General features: G+C 39.8%; 1 protein-coding gene across 4 annotated transcripts; it reads left to right on the forward strand.

The window, feature by feature from the left end:
* Nucleotides 1-6,464: 6,464 nt before the first annotated feature.
* On the forward strand, nucleotides 6,465-8,447 carry TCEAL9 (transcription elongation factor A like 9). Of its 4 annotated transcripts, none has more exons than XM_045537968.1 (3): nucleotides 6,465-6,614; nucleotides 6,722-6,966; nucleotides 7,606-8,447. In XM_045537968.1, the coding sequence occupies exon 3, from the start codon at nucleotides 7,669-7,671 to the stop codon at nucleotides 7,981-7,983; it is 315 nt and encodes a 104-aa protein (XP_045393924.1). In that variant the 5' UTR covers nucleotides 6,465-6,614; nucleotides 6,722-6,966; nucleotides 7,606-7,668; the 3' UTR covers nucleotides 7,984-8,447. The 4 variants fall into 4 exon arrangements, with proteins under 4 accessions (XP_045393924.1, XP_045393920.1, XP_045393921.1 ...); XM_045537964.1 differs by lacking the exon at nucleotides 6,722-6,966 and adding an exon at nucleotides 7,072-7,145 and having other exon boundaries at nucleotides 7,603-8,447; XM_045537965.1 differs by lacking the exon at nucleotides 6,722-6,966 and adding an exon at nucleotides 7,072-7,145.
* The last annotated feature ends 7,161 nt before the right edge of the window (nucleotides 8,448-15,608 follow it).

Genomic DNA, 15,608 nt, shown 5'->3' on the forward strand with positions numbered 1-15,608 from the left:
AGGCATGGTCATGTGCACATGTACTCAGGAGGCTGAGGCAGAAAGATAGCTGGAGCCTAGGAGTTCAAGGCTATAGTTAGCTATGATCTCGCCACTGCACTGCAGCCTGGGTAGCAGAGCAAGACCTTGTCTGTAAAAAAAAAAAAAAATTAATTTAAATTAAAATACATAATAACCATTTTTCTATTTAAGTGTTTGAAGCACTTCTGCTAACAAAGAAGAATTTGTTGATTTGGTCAGAATGCAATATTTAAGTAGAAGCTGGCCAACACTAAACGTTTTGAAGCAATTGGATCAACAAAAGTACATCAAATAAAGGCAAAGAAACAGAAAGCAGATTGAAAAGTATTAACCTCAGAGAAAACTTCAATTTTCAAAGTACAAGGCAAAACTCAGCAGGGTGGTGATGATGCATAAGGTGGTCCTAATTAAGGCCACGGACTGTACCTTAACTTCAGTGCCCTGAGCTTTTGCCTTACCTCTCTTCTCCTCCATGAATCATTCCATAACATCTGTATCTGCATCTATCATGCCAATATTATTGATAAGACTACTGCCTCCCCGAGCCCCCTAAAATCCTGAAACACCAGAGTCTAACACCCTCTAATATTTCCTTTAGCCTTGTGGACTTCACTCTCTCAACAAAAGGCGAGCGAGCTTCCTCTCCATTTTGTACAGGGCCTGCTCCCCTCCTTTCTTCCTTTTTCTTTTTACTTGGAAGGCATTTTCCACGTTGAGATTTTTCTTCTGCTTATTCCACTTTGCACTCCATTACTCGTAAGACATAAAAGGTGAACGAAAAAACGGAATTCTTGGTGGACATATCAGCACGGAAGACAGAGACCCTACTACGCACCTTTGAAGATTCAGAACCCGGATATAAAGGGTTTTTACATTTTCATTTTTCCCACCAGGGAGGATTTCTGCGCCCTCTTTGAGGCCTCAACTTAAAGCCCCGCCCTCCCGCTTGCTCTTCTCTCCTCCCTCCTCCAAAGCCTACCATTTTTTTTTTCTGTAGATCCTCCCCCAGGCTTATGCAGGCACCAAAAGGGAGGATCCAGAGTGGGGCCTCAGACTGGGCTGTCCCCTCCCCGACCACGGTCTCCGGCACCGACCGGCCCATCCTCGCAGTCTCCTCCTTCCAATTCCCCCACGAGCTGCCTGGGCGTACGCTTAGGCCCTCAAACCTGCGGACGGCTGGGGTGGGGGAAGCGAGGGCTGCTGCAGCCAAGCGCTGGCGCCGCCTGATTACCACCGGCCTCTTCCCCACTCCGAGTCTCCCACCAGCATATTCTTCAACTTTGTCACTCCGTATCCATCCTCAGCTCCCGGCACTCCTTGCTTTTTAAATACCCACAATGGTGGAAACGGGGGGCTATTTAAAATAGAACTTTCACCCTACATGTCTCTGTTTCCTTCTCTGTGATTCATGTTAATAACCTGGTGCTACAGCTTGATCATTGCAAACTTGATTGGAAGGAGGGATAGCCAGAGGAGGGCGAGGAGAGCCTCACTTCTAATGCATACTAGTAATAAATATGTAGCTCTTCCTGGAGGTCAGGAGGACAAGGGAAGAAAATGTGAGGGATTCCATCATTGCAAAGACCCTAAGCCTCAAACAGGTAGTAGATGCTCTTAATTCAGACCTTGCTCAGCTATAGAGAAGCATGTAAATGAAATATGTGTCATAAAATAAGATCATAATGTTTGCAGACTTTGCTTCATTGTAGAAGTTACACATACCCCCTGAGAAAATGTAAGAGAGTCTACAAAGAGATAAAAAAAGAACATATAAATCATCCATAAGCCCACCAACCACCCAATCATATCCACTTCCAATATTTTAGTGTATATATTTCATAATATTTTCTATGCACGCATACATAGAGATATCTTTTTGAAAATGGGCTGCTCTGTAGGTTATTGTTTGTAAACTGCTTTTTTCACATACCAATATAGTATAAAAACCTTCATTTCAAGAAATATATGGCTGTCTTATATTTGTCAGATATTTTATTTCTTTTTCATATTTCCAAAATTTTATCTCAATTGTTTTTCTGAATATTAGTTAATACATGCTTATTAAAGATAAATTTTAAATGTATAAATGCAACACTTAGAAAGTAAAAGTTCTCTTTATATTAAATATTCATTCTCAAATATATCCTATGATAATAGTTCAATGTACATTCATCCACATATCTAATGATTTAGAAATACAGTAAGACCCTGCAATGACTTGACTTTGGATAGAACCTGATTGGGGGTGGGGGTCGGGGAAGGGTAAAATGGATGGATGATACTTAAGCCTGAGTGCTCAGTGAACAACTGTTTGTGGCACCAAAAATCACAGCTGAGTACTTGATGAATTTGGGCTGTGCAGCCAGCTAACCAAATAGGCTCACCTTAGCCATTCCATTCATCTCTCAGTAATATAACCTAAAATTTTACAGTAATCGATTTTGTGGACTTCATTTATCATGTTAGAGTGGAGTTTAATTGTATATTCATATTTTAAATACATAAAAATAAATATATGTATGCTGTTACAAAAATGTAATACCACATGTATTAACTTTCGATTTGCCTTTTTTTGCTTAACAATATACATTGGACATTTTTCTTCATGTGAGTAAATGTAACTCCATATCATTTATTTCATCACTGCATACTATTGCTTTATATGAACGATCAAACTTTTCTTAATCCAGTCCCCTTTTAGGGAAATTTATCTCCTTTAAAAAAAACTATTACCATAACTACTACAATGATCATATTTGACATTGGAGTATTTCTGTATGGTAAATTCCTAGCAGAGGAACTGATATGTCCAAAAGGACATATATTTTAAAGTTTGATATTGCCAAAATGACTTCCAAAAATGTTGTAGTACTTTATATTCTCACAGTGCATGCGAATGCTTCTTTTTCCCATATCCTCACCAACTCTGAGGAAAATTTCTGAAAAAGTTAACTCTCATTTCTGTTCTCAATAGATCTCTGTCTTAGTTTGGGCTGCTATAACAAATTATTATACTATATGCTGAGAATTCCAAGATCAAGGTACCAGCTGATACAGCGTCTGGTGGGGGCTTGCTTCCTGATTTGCAGATGGCCATCTTCTCTTTGTATCATCATGGGACAGAGATCAGAGAGTGAAGGAGCATGATCCCTCAGGCCCCTTTTTATAAGGTTAAGAATCCCACTCATGAGGGTTCTACCCTTATGACCTAGTTACCTACCTCCCAAAGGCCCCACCTCCTAATACCATCACTTTGGGGATTAGACTTCAACATATGAATTTGAAAGGCACACAAACATTTGATCCATAACAATCTTAATGTTTTCTTAGAATTCCATGTGGTGGTTACATAATTAATTTTAACTTTCTCCCTACTGTAAGACATTTAATTTGCTTTGCAATTATTTTCATTATAGATAATTGTGTTGAATATCCTGAGACTCATTTTCTCATTTTCTACATCTAAATGGTACATACCATCTGTACAGCTTGAATATGTTTTAACAGAATTATGAAGTTTGCCTTCTTTACCTAGAAAAAGCATCTAGGAGAATTCTAGTGTTATGAGAATGTATACATGCTTGGGTGTAGGTCTGCTACAGCCTAGAATGATTTTCTCTTTCTTTCTGTCCCTTTATGGCTGCTTTTCACTTGTGGCTTCTCACTGCATATTCAGGTCGAAGCCAAAGGGTTGATGCTAGGAATTCAAGTCTACAAACTTTATTGTAGTAAATCATTGTGACTACCATTAAATATTTTCCTAGGATGAAATACCTAGGAATGGATTTATGTGCTCAAAGGAGATGCATATTTTAAATGCAATTGCCTAAGTGTACTGTCCAGAAAGGTAGACAGATTCAGATTCCATGACCTGGAAATAAGTGAGAAAGTCCTTGGGGTAGTGCAAAGCATATCATGATGTGATTACACTGAACTAGTTTTCAAACTATAACTACTGTTAAGAGACTTAAGCATCCCTAAGGAGAAGCAAATGAACTTCTACCCAGCAAGGAAGCATGAGAGACAGGGCAGGGTAACTAATGGTAAGGGCACAGGACCTGGGTTCAATCATACTAGTCTTCTCCTTTCTTCCCTCCCTCCATCTAGATCCTGACCATCCCCTGAGACCCAGGTCAAGGGCTTTTAACCCAGGCCAAGGCCTGACAAGTCCCCCTTCCCTTTACCCTTTCTCCAAATGGTCTCATGTGAAGTAGTCTCTGCCTTCCCAGCTATATATATTATCTGTTCCACCCCTACTTCTTGGTCTAGGAGTGGGATGTGGCCCATTCTCAGGAGAACAGATCCAGAGAGGAGGCATATGCAGGCCTTGGATTTGGGCTATAGGTCCTTTGGGTAGGATATTCTAAGATTCTAGGGATTTAGAGTATGGTCTAGAGAGAAAGCTACAAGTAGGTATATCTTGCCCCATTATCTCTTCACTACATGGGGAAGAGAACATGTAGGAGGGCCAGAGGCTGACCCTCAAAAAGTGGAGCCTCAGGCAAAGGCCTTTGCTGCTTGGGTCTAAGGAGGTAATGTTTAGGGGAACATGACCTAAATTCTCTTAGTTTCTTCATATATAATATGGAAATGAAAGTATTTCCCTTGCAGAGTTGTTGGGAGTATAAAAGGAGATAATGGCAGCAAAGCACCTTTCCCCTTTCAGGACATTCTAATGATTTTTGGAACCATTGCTGTCAAGCTAGATAAAAGAAGCTTCCATTCAAGATGTTTTAATCTTCCCTGGGGACAATATAGTCAAATGTTTTACTAATCTCATGCTTCTTTCTAAAGTTCTGAGAGCTTGCCTGTGCTCTCCTGTTTCAGACATAAGGCCAGTACAGGGAGAGTAACTTACTGAGGGTCATGCAGTCAGTTCTAAGTCTGGCACTGGGACTAACAGCTCCTGTCTCTCACACCAGTGATCGTCCAGCAGACCCAAACCATTATAGCTGGGTTTTCTAGGGCTCAAATACATATGCTTCCCAGAAGATACAATAATATAATAGAAAAGCAAGTGAAATAAATTGACATGTGGTGAGGTTCTTTTTTTCCTTCAATATGGTTCTTTGAGCTCTTTATTTTCCTTCACAAAGGAGCACCAAAGCTTATACACAACAAAAATACATATTTACATCTCCTCCTATAATTTTTCAACTATTACTTCTAGGAGCTAAGCAGTTTTTATGGCAAATTTGTGACTTTTACCAAAGACTGAGTTGAGGTTGAAATGTAACCAATATCTGTTGAAGACTTTCTGTGAGTCAAATGCTTTACATCAGTGTTATCATTTAGACTTCCCAACAATCAATTCTATGAGTTGTATGTTATTATTCCTTTCTTTCAGATGAAGAAACTTGGGCTCACAATGTATACCTGACAATTGATCAAGTGATGATTCTTCAGGCAGCACAGCTTCCTGGAAACACAACCACCAGGGCTCAGGAGTCAAAAATTACTTTTCTTCATTTTGAATCCTTTTCCCCAAATAAAATCCTAATATAATTGTAACCATTGCTTGCACATTTAAAGCACTTACTATATTCCAGGCACTATTCTAATCACTGTACATGTATTAACTCATGTAACTGAAGTAAATTTGTCTTTGTCTTTTCTCACTATAAAAAGATAGAACTAGGCCGGGCGCGGTGGCTCACGCCTGTAATCCCAGCACTCTGGGAGGCCGCGGCGGGAGGATCGCTCGAGGTCAGGAGATCGAGACCAGCCTGAGCAAGAGTGAGACCCCGTCTCTACTAAAAAAATAGAAAGAAATGATCTGGACAGCTACCAATATATAGAAAAAATTAGCCGGGCACGGTGGCGCATGCCTGTAGTCCCAGCTACTCGGGAGGCTGAGGCAGGAGGATCGCTTGAGCCCAGGAGTTTGAGGTTGCCGTGAGCTAGGCTGACGCCACGCCACTGACTCTAGTCTGGGCAATAGAGTGAGACTCTGTCTCAAAAAAAAAAAAGATAGAACTTAGTTTTAAATAAAACAAAAATAGAAGTATTAAGAATAAAGTAAAAATTGCATTCAAAAATCTCACTCATGTTCCAGGCTCCTTTTTTTTTTTTTTTTTTTTTACAATCTATACCCGGCCCACCCCCGCTCCTCAACAGCTAAGGACCAGATTGCAGATGAAACGGAAGCTGGGGGAGGGACGAAGGATGGAGGAGGTAGTTATCCTGGGAGCGGAAAAACTGGAAGAGCCAGTTCTTGACAGAAGGACTAGAAAAGTTCCGTAGCTCCAGAAAAAGACGCAGCCCCTCCCTAGTAATCAGAGAATTGCGAATAACATTTTTCCCTGTGTGACAGGCAACAACAGAAAAGAGTGACAGGGCCAGATGTATAAGGAGTGGGGAACGGGGAGCGAAGAGGGGGCGGGCTCACTTCTGCCGCGCTTTTGGTGGGAGTGGAAATTGGGGACTCGAGCTCACTGGTGACGTAGATCTCATGTGACCAGGAGTCGACGTGTGCAGAAGTCCTGCTAGTCTAGTCCTTGTTCCCGTCTGGGTACCAGCTTCCCTTAGCAGCGCAGGCGGCCGCCCCGGAGAAGAGTGAAAGGTGAAGGAGTCAACTTGTGGAAATTTTGCAGGTTGGTGGCAGTGTGGGTGTTGCCTGGAGATTGCTAGTGTGCGTTGGTTTAGGGCAAAGACTTGAGGGAGTGCCAGGCAAGTCCGACTCTCCACCCCCCTCCTCCAGGTCTGCAGGATATGTATGGCCCTTGGGAAAGGGACTAGGGGTCCTGGAAGAAGGACAAGAAGATCTCTGTAATAGTTTAAAAGTAATCCTTCTCTGCCATCTAAGACCGCTTGCCAGACACCCATCCTCCCCCAAACCGCGCCTCAGTGTTAGCGATAGTTTGGATCTGCTTTTCCCTCCCTGTCTGATGAGAAAGACTAGCTAACTCGCACTGTGGAGAAGGGGAGAACTGGAGGAAACAAAAGGTGGGAAACTTTCCATAACCGAGACCCTGAGTCCCTGGTGCTGGTCAGCAAACCAAGCGCTCGCCCCACCCCCACCGTCCCCTCCCATTTCCCGTTTGTCTGCAGGTTTGTGTTCTTAGCGCGACCCAAGGCTAGAAAAAAAAAAAAAAAGAGGAAGAAACTGACCCGATCAGTACCAGGTAGGTGAGAGGAACATTATAAAAACTCCTCGGGTGAGGGCCGGAGAAAGGTTGTGGGCCCCACTGTTCCTGCCCCCTTCTTTTCCTCCCTTTTTTTCTACTCTTCCTCCTTTTCCCTTTTCCCTTCTCCCTTCTCCCCACCCTTCCGGCCACCCTTCTCTGTTCTGGGGAAGTCCCACTGTTAGGCCCTGTGGGGGAGAAATGGTTGCGGAGGGGAGGGAGGCGGGAAGGAGGGCCTTGGAAAAGGCTGGAAAGAGGGACAAGAGAGAGGTGAGGAGGTGGAAAAGTGGTGGCAAGAGGGGCGGGATCAGGAGATCCCTGATTGCTGACTGGACTTCTTAGGTGGTAGATATTTGATGACAGCTCTCAATCAAAAAAAGGAAATGCTGATACCTCTGTCTAGAGCACCTGTCCACTCACCAAATCTTTGACCTACTGTCTCCTTCTTGCTTCCTAGAAGTAATTGCATTCAAAGGGGAATAGCAGAAAAGGAGAGGAAGGAAGAGAGGCAGACAGACACAAGATGAAACCCTGTCAAAAAATTGAAGGAAAACCAGAAAATGAGAGTGAACCAAAGCTCGAGGAAGAGCCAAAGCCTGAGGAAAAGCCAGAGGAGGAGGAAGAGCCAGAGGAGGAAGAAAAAGCAGAAGGAACTTTTAGAGAAAGGCTGATTCAATCTCTCCAGGAATTTAAAGAAGATATACACAACAGGCATTTAAGCAATGAAGATATGTTTAGAGAAGTGGATGAAATAGATGAGATAAGGAGAGTAAGAAACAAACTTATAGTGATGCGTTGGAAGGTTAATCGAAACCATCCTTACCCCTATTTAATGTAATTTACCTTGATCTTTATTTGATATTAACAATACCATATAGCTTTCTTTTTATTAGCATTTTCCTGATATGCCTTTGTCCATCTTTCTACTTTTAACCTGTTGCTGTTAGTGGTTTTAGATGTATCTGTTGTTATCTGCATCTCATTGTTTATTGTATTTTGAACCAATCTACAAGACTCTGTCTTTTAATAAAAGATCTTTACTCATTTGTAAAAAAGAGGTTCCTGATAGGATATAAAATGAAAAAAGGTTACTAAATAATATGTGAATATCATATTTTTGAAAGGTAAAAGTACATTTGTATATTACATATATGTACTTAAAACCTTGTTTAGGATGAAAGATAAAAAGTACAGTCTTGGTGGTGGGATTATGAATGATTTTTCTTCTTTTGCTTATTTGTATTTTCCACATCTTTAAAATGAGCACACGTTATCATTGCTAAAAATAATAAAAGTTTTATAGCAAAAAAGGAGCAACCAATAGCACTTACCAGTTTATTTCTAAAAGTACTGGGCACCTAATATTTGTTGACAGATTTTAGAAGCAAATGTGAACTTCAGAGTAACACTTGACCACTTAGCTAGAAGAACAAATTTTATATCTTTTCCTATCTGCAAAATAAAGATAATAATCTCACAAAGATCTTGTGAGGGCCAAATAAGGTAATGACTGTGAGCTGTGTTTGACAGAGTGTTGTCTTCATGTGCCCGTGCAGGATCCCAGCTCCCTAAGAGATTCATTTCAGCTACCTGGGAGGGTTAAGAAAGTAGTTCTCATCTGTACTTAAAAACAAACCCAGGCAACTATGAGGTGGGTGCCACTTTTATGTTCTTCTCCTGCTGTGCCTGCCCAGTCTCTCATTCCCACTCTTGATACTGCCACGTATACTGGACATTACTGCCCCTTCTGCCATGTATTGTACCTTTCAGGCCCCTACCACTATGGATATGCTAGAATTCTCAAGTAGTGAAGCCAAACACATTTCTTTGGCTCCCCCAGTGGGCTGAGTTTCCAGACTGACCTCTACAGAAATGGGGAGATTGTCCATTTCTTTAATTTAAATAGACACTATACAGTGCCACTTGGGCCATGTCTTATAATTTAGTTGGGTACGGAGCATCTTTTCATTTGCTTATTGGCCATTTGTATACGTTACTTTGAGACATGTCTATTCAATATTTTGTCCACATCCTCCTCCATATTTTCAGTATAGTGTGGGTAAAGTATCTATTTAAAGGAATGAGGTAGATTCCATATGTGCTACATGTTCATCATGCATTGTTAGAAGAAAAATGAAAGACAGGAGGCACAGTATAATATATACACACATACACATACTTACATATATCCACAAATACCAAGATGAAGCCCTTTAGTTTGCTAAAGGGAGGGATCACTTCTCTTTAAGTGGCATTTTGGTATTTTACCAGGCCTCCTGTCATGTGGTTAAGAAATAATTATTTTAAAAAATTTTTCCCAATGGGTAATTCTATTATTCTTGCATTGTAACTGTCAAAATTGTTCTTGGACTTACATAGTCTTTCTTCCCTCATGTGAACTCGGAGTCCTTTTCCAGATATATCATTTACCTGTTATTTTGTAGGTAAATGAGAAAAGGAAAAGTCACCTAGCTATTAAATGGAACACCTGTCTAAGGTCCAAGTCCTTGCTCCTAATCACTGCTCTGAAATAGTTGATAGTTAATAAATAGTAACAACAATACTGTTGTACTAAGTGAATTCCTATCATCTCAAAGCTCCGTGCCCTTTCAAGTCTTGGTCTTGGTTCCCGTAGTTCTCCCTGCCTGAAACACTCTCTCAACTATCACTTATACCCTTAGCCGGGATAACTCCTACTAATCCATGCCAGAATAGATGTTCCTTCTTTTTTATAATAGCTTTATTGAGATATAATTTGCATACCAGTTTACCCACTTAAACTATACATTTTAACGGTTTTTAGCATATTCACAGGTATGTGCAACCATCACCACAATCAATTTTAGTACATTTTCATCAAGTCAAAAAGAAATGCCACATACTTAGTTATGACCCTCCTATGCCCTTACCCCCCCAGACTTAAGCAAACACTAATCTACCTTCTGTCTTTATAGTTTTCCCTGTTCTGGACACATAAAATGTGGTCTCTTGTGGCTGGCTTCTTTCACTGAGCATAATATTTCCTAAGTTCATCCATGTTAGAACTTGTATCAGTGCTTCATTCCCTTTTATTGCCAAATATTATTCTATTGTGTGGCTAGTCCACATTTTGGATATGGATACTGACAAGGATATGGAGCAATAGGATCTCTCATCCACTGATGGCGGGAATGCAAAATGCTACAGCAGCCACTTTGGAAGGCATTTTGGCAGTTTCTTACAAAACTAAACATACTCTTTCCATACAACCAAGGAATCAATGCTTTTTGTTATTTACCCAAATGAGTTGAAAACTTATGTCCACACAATAACCTGTACATAAATATTTATAGCAGTTTTATTCATAATTGCCAAAACTTGGAAGCAATAAGTATGTCCTTCAGTGGGTAAATGGATGAAAAACCTGAGGTACATCAAAACAATTAAATATTATTCAGTGCTAAAAAGAAATAAGCAATCAAGCCATGAAAAGACATGAAGCAATCTTAAATGCATGCTACTGAGTGAAAAGAACCAATATGGAAAGGCTACACATTTTATGATTTCATCTATATGACATTCTGAAAAAGGCAAACTATTGGGATATTAAAAGGATCAGTGGTTGCCAAGGGTTAGGGGAAGGGTGGGATAAAAAGGTGGAGCACAGAGGATTTTTAGAGCAGTGAAACTCATTTGTATGATACTATAATGGTGGGTATATGTCATTGTACACTTGTCAAAACCCACAGAATGTACAACACCAAGAGTGAACCCTAAAGTTTTTTTACTAGCTTAATTCCAGTGATATGTAGAAATGTTACTACCATTCCTTCCTCCACTTTTGTGGCATTATTGTTATACACATCACATCTATTAATGTTACAAACCCAATAATGCACTGATATAATTATTACTTTACCCTCTGTAATCATTTCCTTAAACCAATACTGCTTTGCTCCTACCCATCTCCTTTGTTCTGTTATTGGGAAAAACATTACAATTATATTACATTTCTGTATGTTATAGGCCTAACATTAGGTATATATTATTTTATAAAAGTTGCTTGTTAAACCAGATAAGAGAAGAAAGGAGAAAAATTCCTTTTATACTTACATATAAAAGTATACTGTCTTTTATAATTACATACTATCTTTCCTGGTATTCTTTGTTTTTTAGAAAGATTTTAGTTAGCATCTGGAGTTACTTGCTTTCAGCCCTAAGATCTTCCTTTAGTATTTCTTATAAGGCAGGTCAGGTAAGAACAACTTTTCTCAGTTTTTGTCTATCTGGGAATGCCTTTATATCACCTTCAATTTTGAAAGATAGATTTGTTCAATATAGGACTCTTGGTTGATAGTTTTCTTTCTTTTGAGCACTTTCATTATGTTATCCCACTGTCTTCTTGCCTCCATGGTTTTTTACTGAGGAGGCAGCTATTAATCTTGTCAGACTGCCCTTAAATGTAAAGAGTCATTTTTCTCTTGCTGCTTTCAAAATCTTCTCCTTGTTGTTGACTTTTAGCATTTTCACCATGATGAATCTGTTTGTGAATATCTTTGTGTTTATCCAATTTGGAGTTTGTTGATCTTCCTTGATGTGCAGCTTAGTTTTTCAATAAATTTGGGAAGTTTTCAGCCATTACTTATTTCAATATTTTTTCTTTGCTTTTCTCTCCTCTCATGTTGGTACTTCAGTCACATTTATGTTGGTGCACTTCATGGTGTCTGGTTACTGTACCCCTCGGGGCCTGTTATTTGCCTATTTATTTCTTTAGTGATTGGCTATATGATTTTAGTGAAGTCTATTTCTCTCCCTCCAGCATTAAGCCTCTAATGCCACTCCTCAGGAAGGTTCATCTTTTGGTATGCCCACAGTCACCCTCAGATGACAATGGTTTTGAAAGGGCTTTTTTAGTCTCTTTACATGACCATATTCAACTTTTAGGCTCCTCTCATTGCTAGCAGATTGGTCTATTATTTTCAACAGTCACCCTTGCGCATCAATGTGCATCAATGCTCTACAGACTGATTCAATCAAATTTGGGCTCCAGTGAAAGAACAGTTCTCAGTGTCAGTGTTTGATATTTGTTATTTGTTCTGACCCTAGGAGGGCTCCTGCCAGCCATATTTTTCTCTGGCTCTCTTCAAAACTCTAGCCAGACAACAGTTAATAGTTAGTTTCACCAAATCCATGGATCACTTCCCAATTTTCTCCACCACAACCTCCACTGTTTTGGGAGCACCCTTGGCTTGACCTTTTCCATGCTCTGTTGCAAATTGTTAAGTTCTACTGGGAAAGTATTGGAAGATACATGCTTTATGGCTTGCCTCTCTCCCCAGGCAAAATCTATGAGCCACAGCTTGGGATCTGAGGGTGAAGACAACAGCACTCTTCTTTCTGAATGACACTCCTGCTTTAGGAGCTGACCTTTCAGTGGAAGGGGGAACAACAGCCTGAGATCCTCTCAGCTTACTTCTCTGTAAAACCATGCCTCAAAGCCAGGGCAAGGATAGTCAGGGCCCCAGCATTCTCAGCGGTGCCACACTCAGGGGATAGCCTCCATTCCATCAGTGAGGACTGGATGAAAGAAGGGCGTTCCCACCTCTCGACTGCACTCACCCGGAACTTAGACTCAGCAACAGGTAGTTGGGGCAGGATGAGAAATGCTGACATCCTCTTCTTCCCAGGAAGAAAGCCCTTGACTGAGCTGCAGGAAGAGGATGGCTTGTGTTCTTGGCTGCCAGTCAGGAGTTCAGTTTATGTCTGATGAGCTGGGAGTGGGGACAGAGGGAGAGGTCTAGGTTCAAATACCACAGATTCCAACCATTCTTATGGAGTTTTTACAGATTTTCTTGACAGATGTTTCTCCATTGATATGACAGTATCCTGTGCCACATTCTACATGACCCTTAAGACCATTTCCAGAGGTTTTAAATGGTTGTTGGTTTGGTTTGGTTTTATAATTTTTACCAGTTTCACTGGAGAGCAGATCTGCAGAGATCTTCATGATTTCACTCCAGAAATCGATCTACCAGACATTACTTCTTCTGAAAGACTTCACTGGCAACTGGGTTAGGTCCTCTTACTCTGTGTTTTAAGTGCCCCTTCAGCATTTACAGCACTCCATTTCTGATTTTCTCCCATTATATCATGAGCTCCATGAAAATATGAAGGCTACATATACTTCATTCTCTTTTACATCTTCAGGCTTGCTTGGCACATAGTAGACAATAAATATTGATTGAACTGAATGTATATTTCTTATATTTCTACTAAGTGGAAAGAGCTATGTCCTGGAAATTAGAACTTCTAAATATGGTGCTGAGATTGAGAGGTGGATATGGGCAGGCAGTGCCTGACACAGAAAAGCGCCCAACCAATATGGAATAACATACGGTGAAAGAATGAAAGAATGAATGAGATCTAGATTGGGTACTTATTAATAAATGAAACTGAGTAATGGTTAAGAGCACAGAATTAAAAACTAGACTATAAGAGTTTGAATTCCTGCTGTGCCACTTCCTATCTGTTGCTTAACCTTGCTGTCCATATTAGCACCTACCTCATAGGATATTTTAGAGAATACAATGCTATAATGAATATACACATACAATAATCCCGTGCATATATCAGTATTTATATACGTGCTATTTTATTTTCTTTTATGCATGTGTAAGAAAACTAGGATAATTCTTTATGTGCTATTTCATAACCTGAATTTTAAAAACAGTTAATGCTTTTTTTTCCTTCTTGCAAAAAGGATACCTTTTTCTTGGAGCTAATTTAGACTACAGAAGTAATAACCACCTGATGGTCAGCGTCAGAAATGCATCTTTAATCTCAAAGATGAAGATAACCAAATGAGAAGGGGTGAGGAAGTGATGAGGGCCCCAAGCCACCAGGCAGAGGTTTCTAAGTGTAAAATATGGCACAGGATACTGTCATGCTACTGATGCCTGGGTCTCTGAAAGTCATGACAGAAAATGTAGCCCCTAACTCAGGAGCTGGGGAAGGAGTATAAATGGGAGAGGAGGAAGAAAGGTAGGGAGTAGGGTGTGTGTGTGTGTGTGTGTGTGTGTGTGTGTGTGTGTGTGTGTGAGAGACAGAGAGACAGAGAGACAGAGAAAGAGAAAATAAATGAACATCTATTTTTGATGCTTTAATGAGACATAGATAAAAATGATCTGTACTAACAATACCTAAAATATTACCAGTTTTAAAAATAATTTCTTGCTTATTCTCATATCCACCTAATTTGTTTTAGAATATTTGAAAAGTATGGGAAGTTATAAATTGGGAATTTATGATTTGACCTATCACCCATCACCACAAGAGCCAAAGGTAATCAGAGGTAAAACATTAGTATATTTCCTTTGATATTTATGTACACTATATATAAACTTAGAAGATAAATAAAATTGGCTAAGTTCTATGAATTGAATGTTTGTGTCCCCCTAAACTTCATATGTTGAAGCCCAATTCCCAATGTGATGGTATTTGGAGGTGGAGTTTAGGGGAGGCAATTAGGTTACGAAGGTGGAGTCCTCATGAATAGGACTAGTGCACTTATAAGAAGAGACATGAGAGAGCTTGCTTTCTCCCTTTCTGCTCTCCACCATGTGTGGGCCCTCATCAGACATCAAATCTGCTGACACTTTGATCTTGTACTCCCCAGCCTCTAGAACTGTGAGAAATAAATGTTTATTGTTTAAGCCACAAAGTCTATGGTATTTTGGTATGGTAGCCTGAATTGACTAAGACACTGATAAACTAGACAAGTGAAAAAGTAAAAGATTTCTCTCCTGGGAGTCAGTAGACCTCACAAAGGTGGCTCTACATCTAGTTGTACCACTATCTTGTTTGGTGACCTAAGGAAGCCTCTTATTTTTTCTGGGTCTCAGTTTCTCAATTTGTAAATAAAGCCCTTGGACTGAAATATTTCTAAGATTGTTCCAGTTTTCACTATACATGATCTGTGAAGGCTTAAAACTTGAGATCTTAAATCCTACCCTATAAATCCAAAATTAGGCAAAGGCATAGAAAACACGGCTATAAAATCCACTGTTCTATAAGCCTACTAATCTATTCTTTTGCCTTAGAGTTTATTTTATTCTCCTATTTCCAACCCTTTGTAGTGACTTTGCACATTATTACCCAATCAGTACACAGGTAGACAATTGTGAACAAATATGGTAAATTTTTTCTAGTAAAAATTAATTTCTTAGAAACCTTTAAGGTAGGAAAGGCTGTGGAAATGTAGGTCCTAGTGAAAAATTATTTTGAACCTAACAGTTGTAATCAAACAAGTGTCACTAATGTATTGACTACCTTGTCTAGGGATGGTAAGAGGCACACACCAGTAAGGTGTGTGATGGTTTTAAAAAATGGCTGCAAATTATTTGACACCTCTCCCATCAAGAGGTAGGATCTATATTCCATCCCCTTGAATTTTGGAAGAGGGCTTATGACAGTTTCAAACAATAG

Source organism: Lemur catta, chromosome X (genome assembly GCF_020740605.2).
Source record: "Lemur catta isolate mLemCat1 chromosome X, mLemCat1.pri, whole genome shotgun sequence".
NCBI classification, from domain to species: Eukaryota; Metazoa; Chordata; class Mammalia; order Primates; family Lemuridae; genus Lemur; species Lemur catta.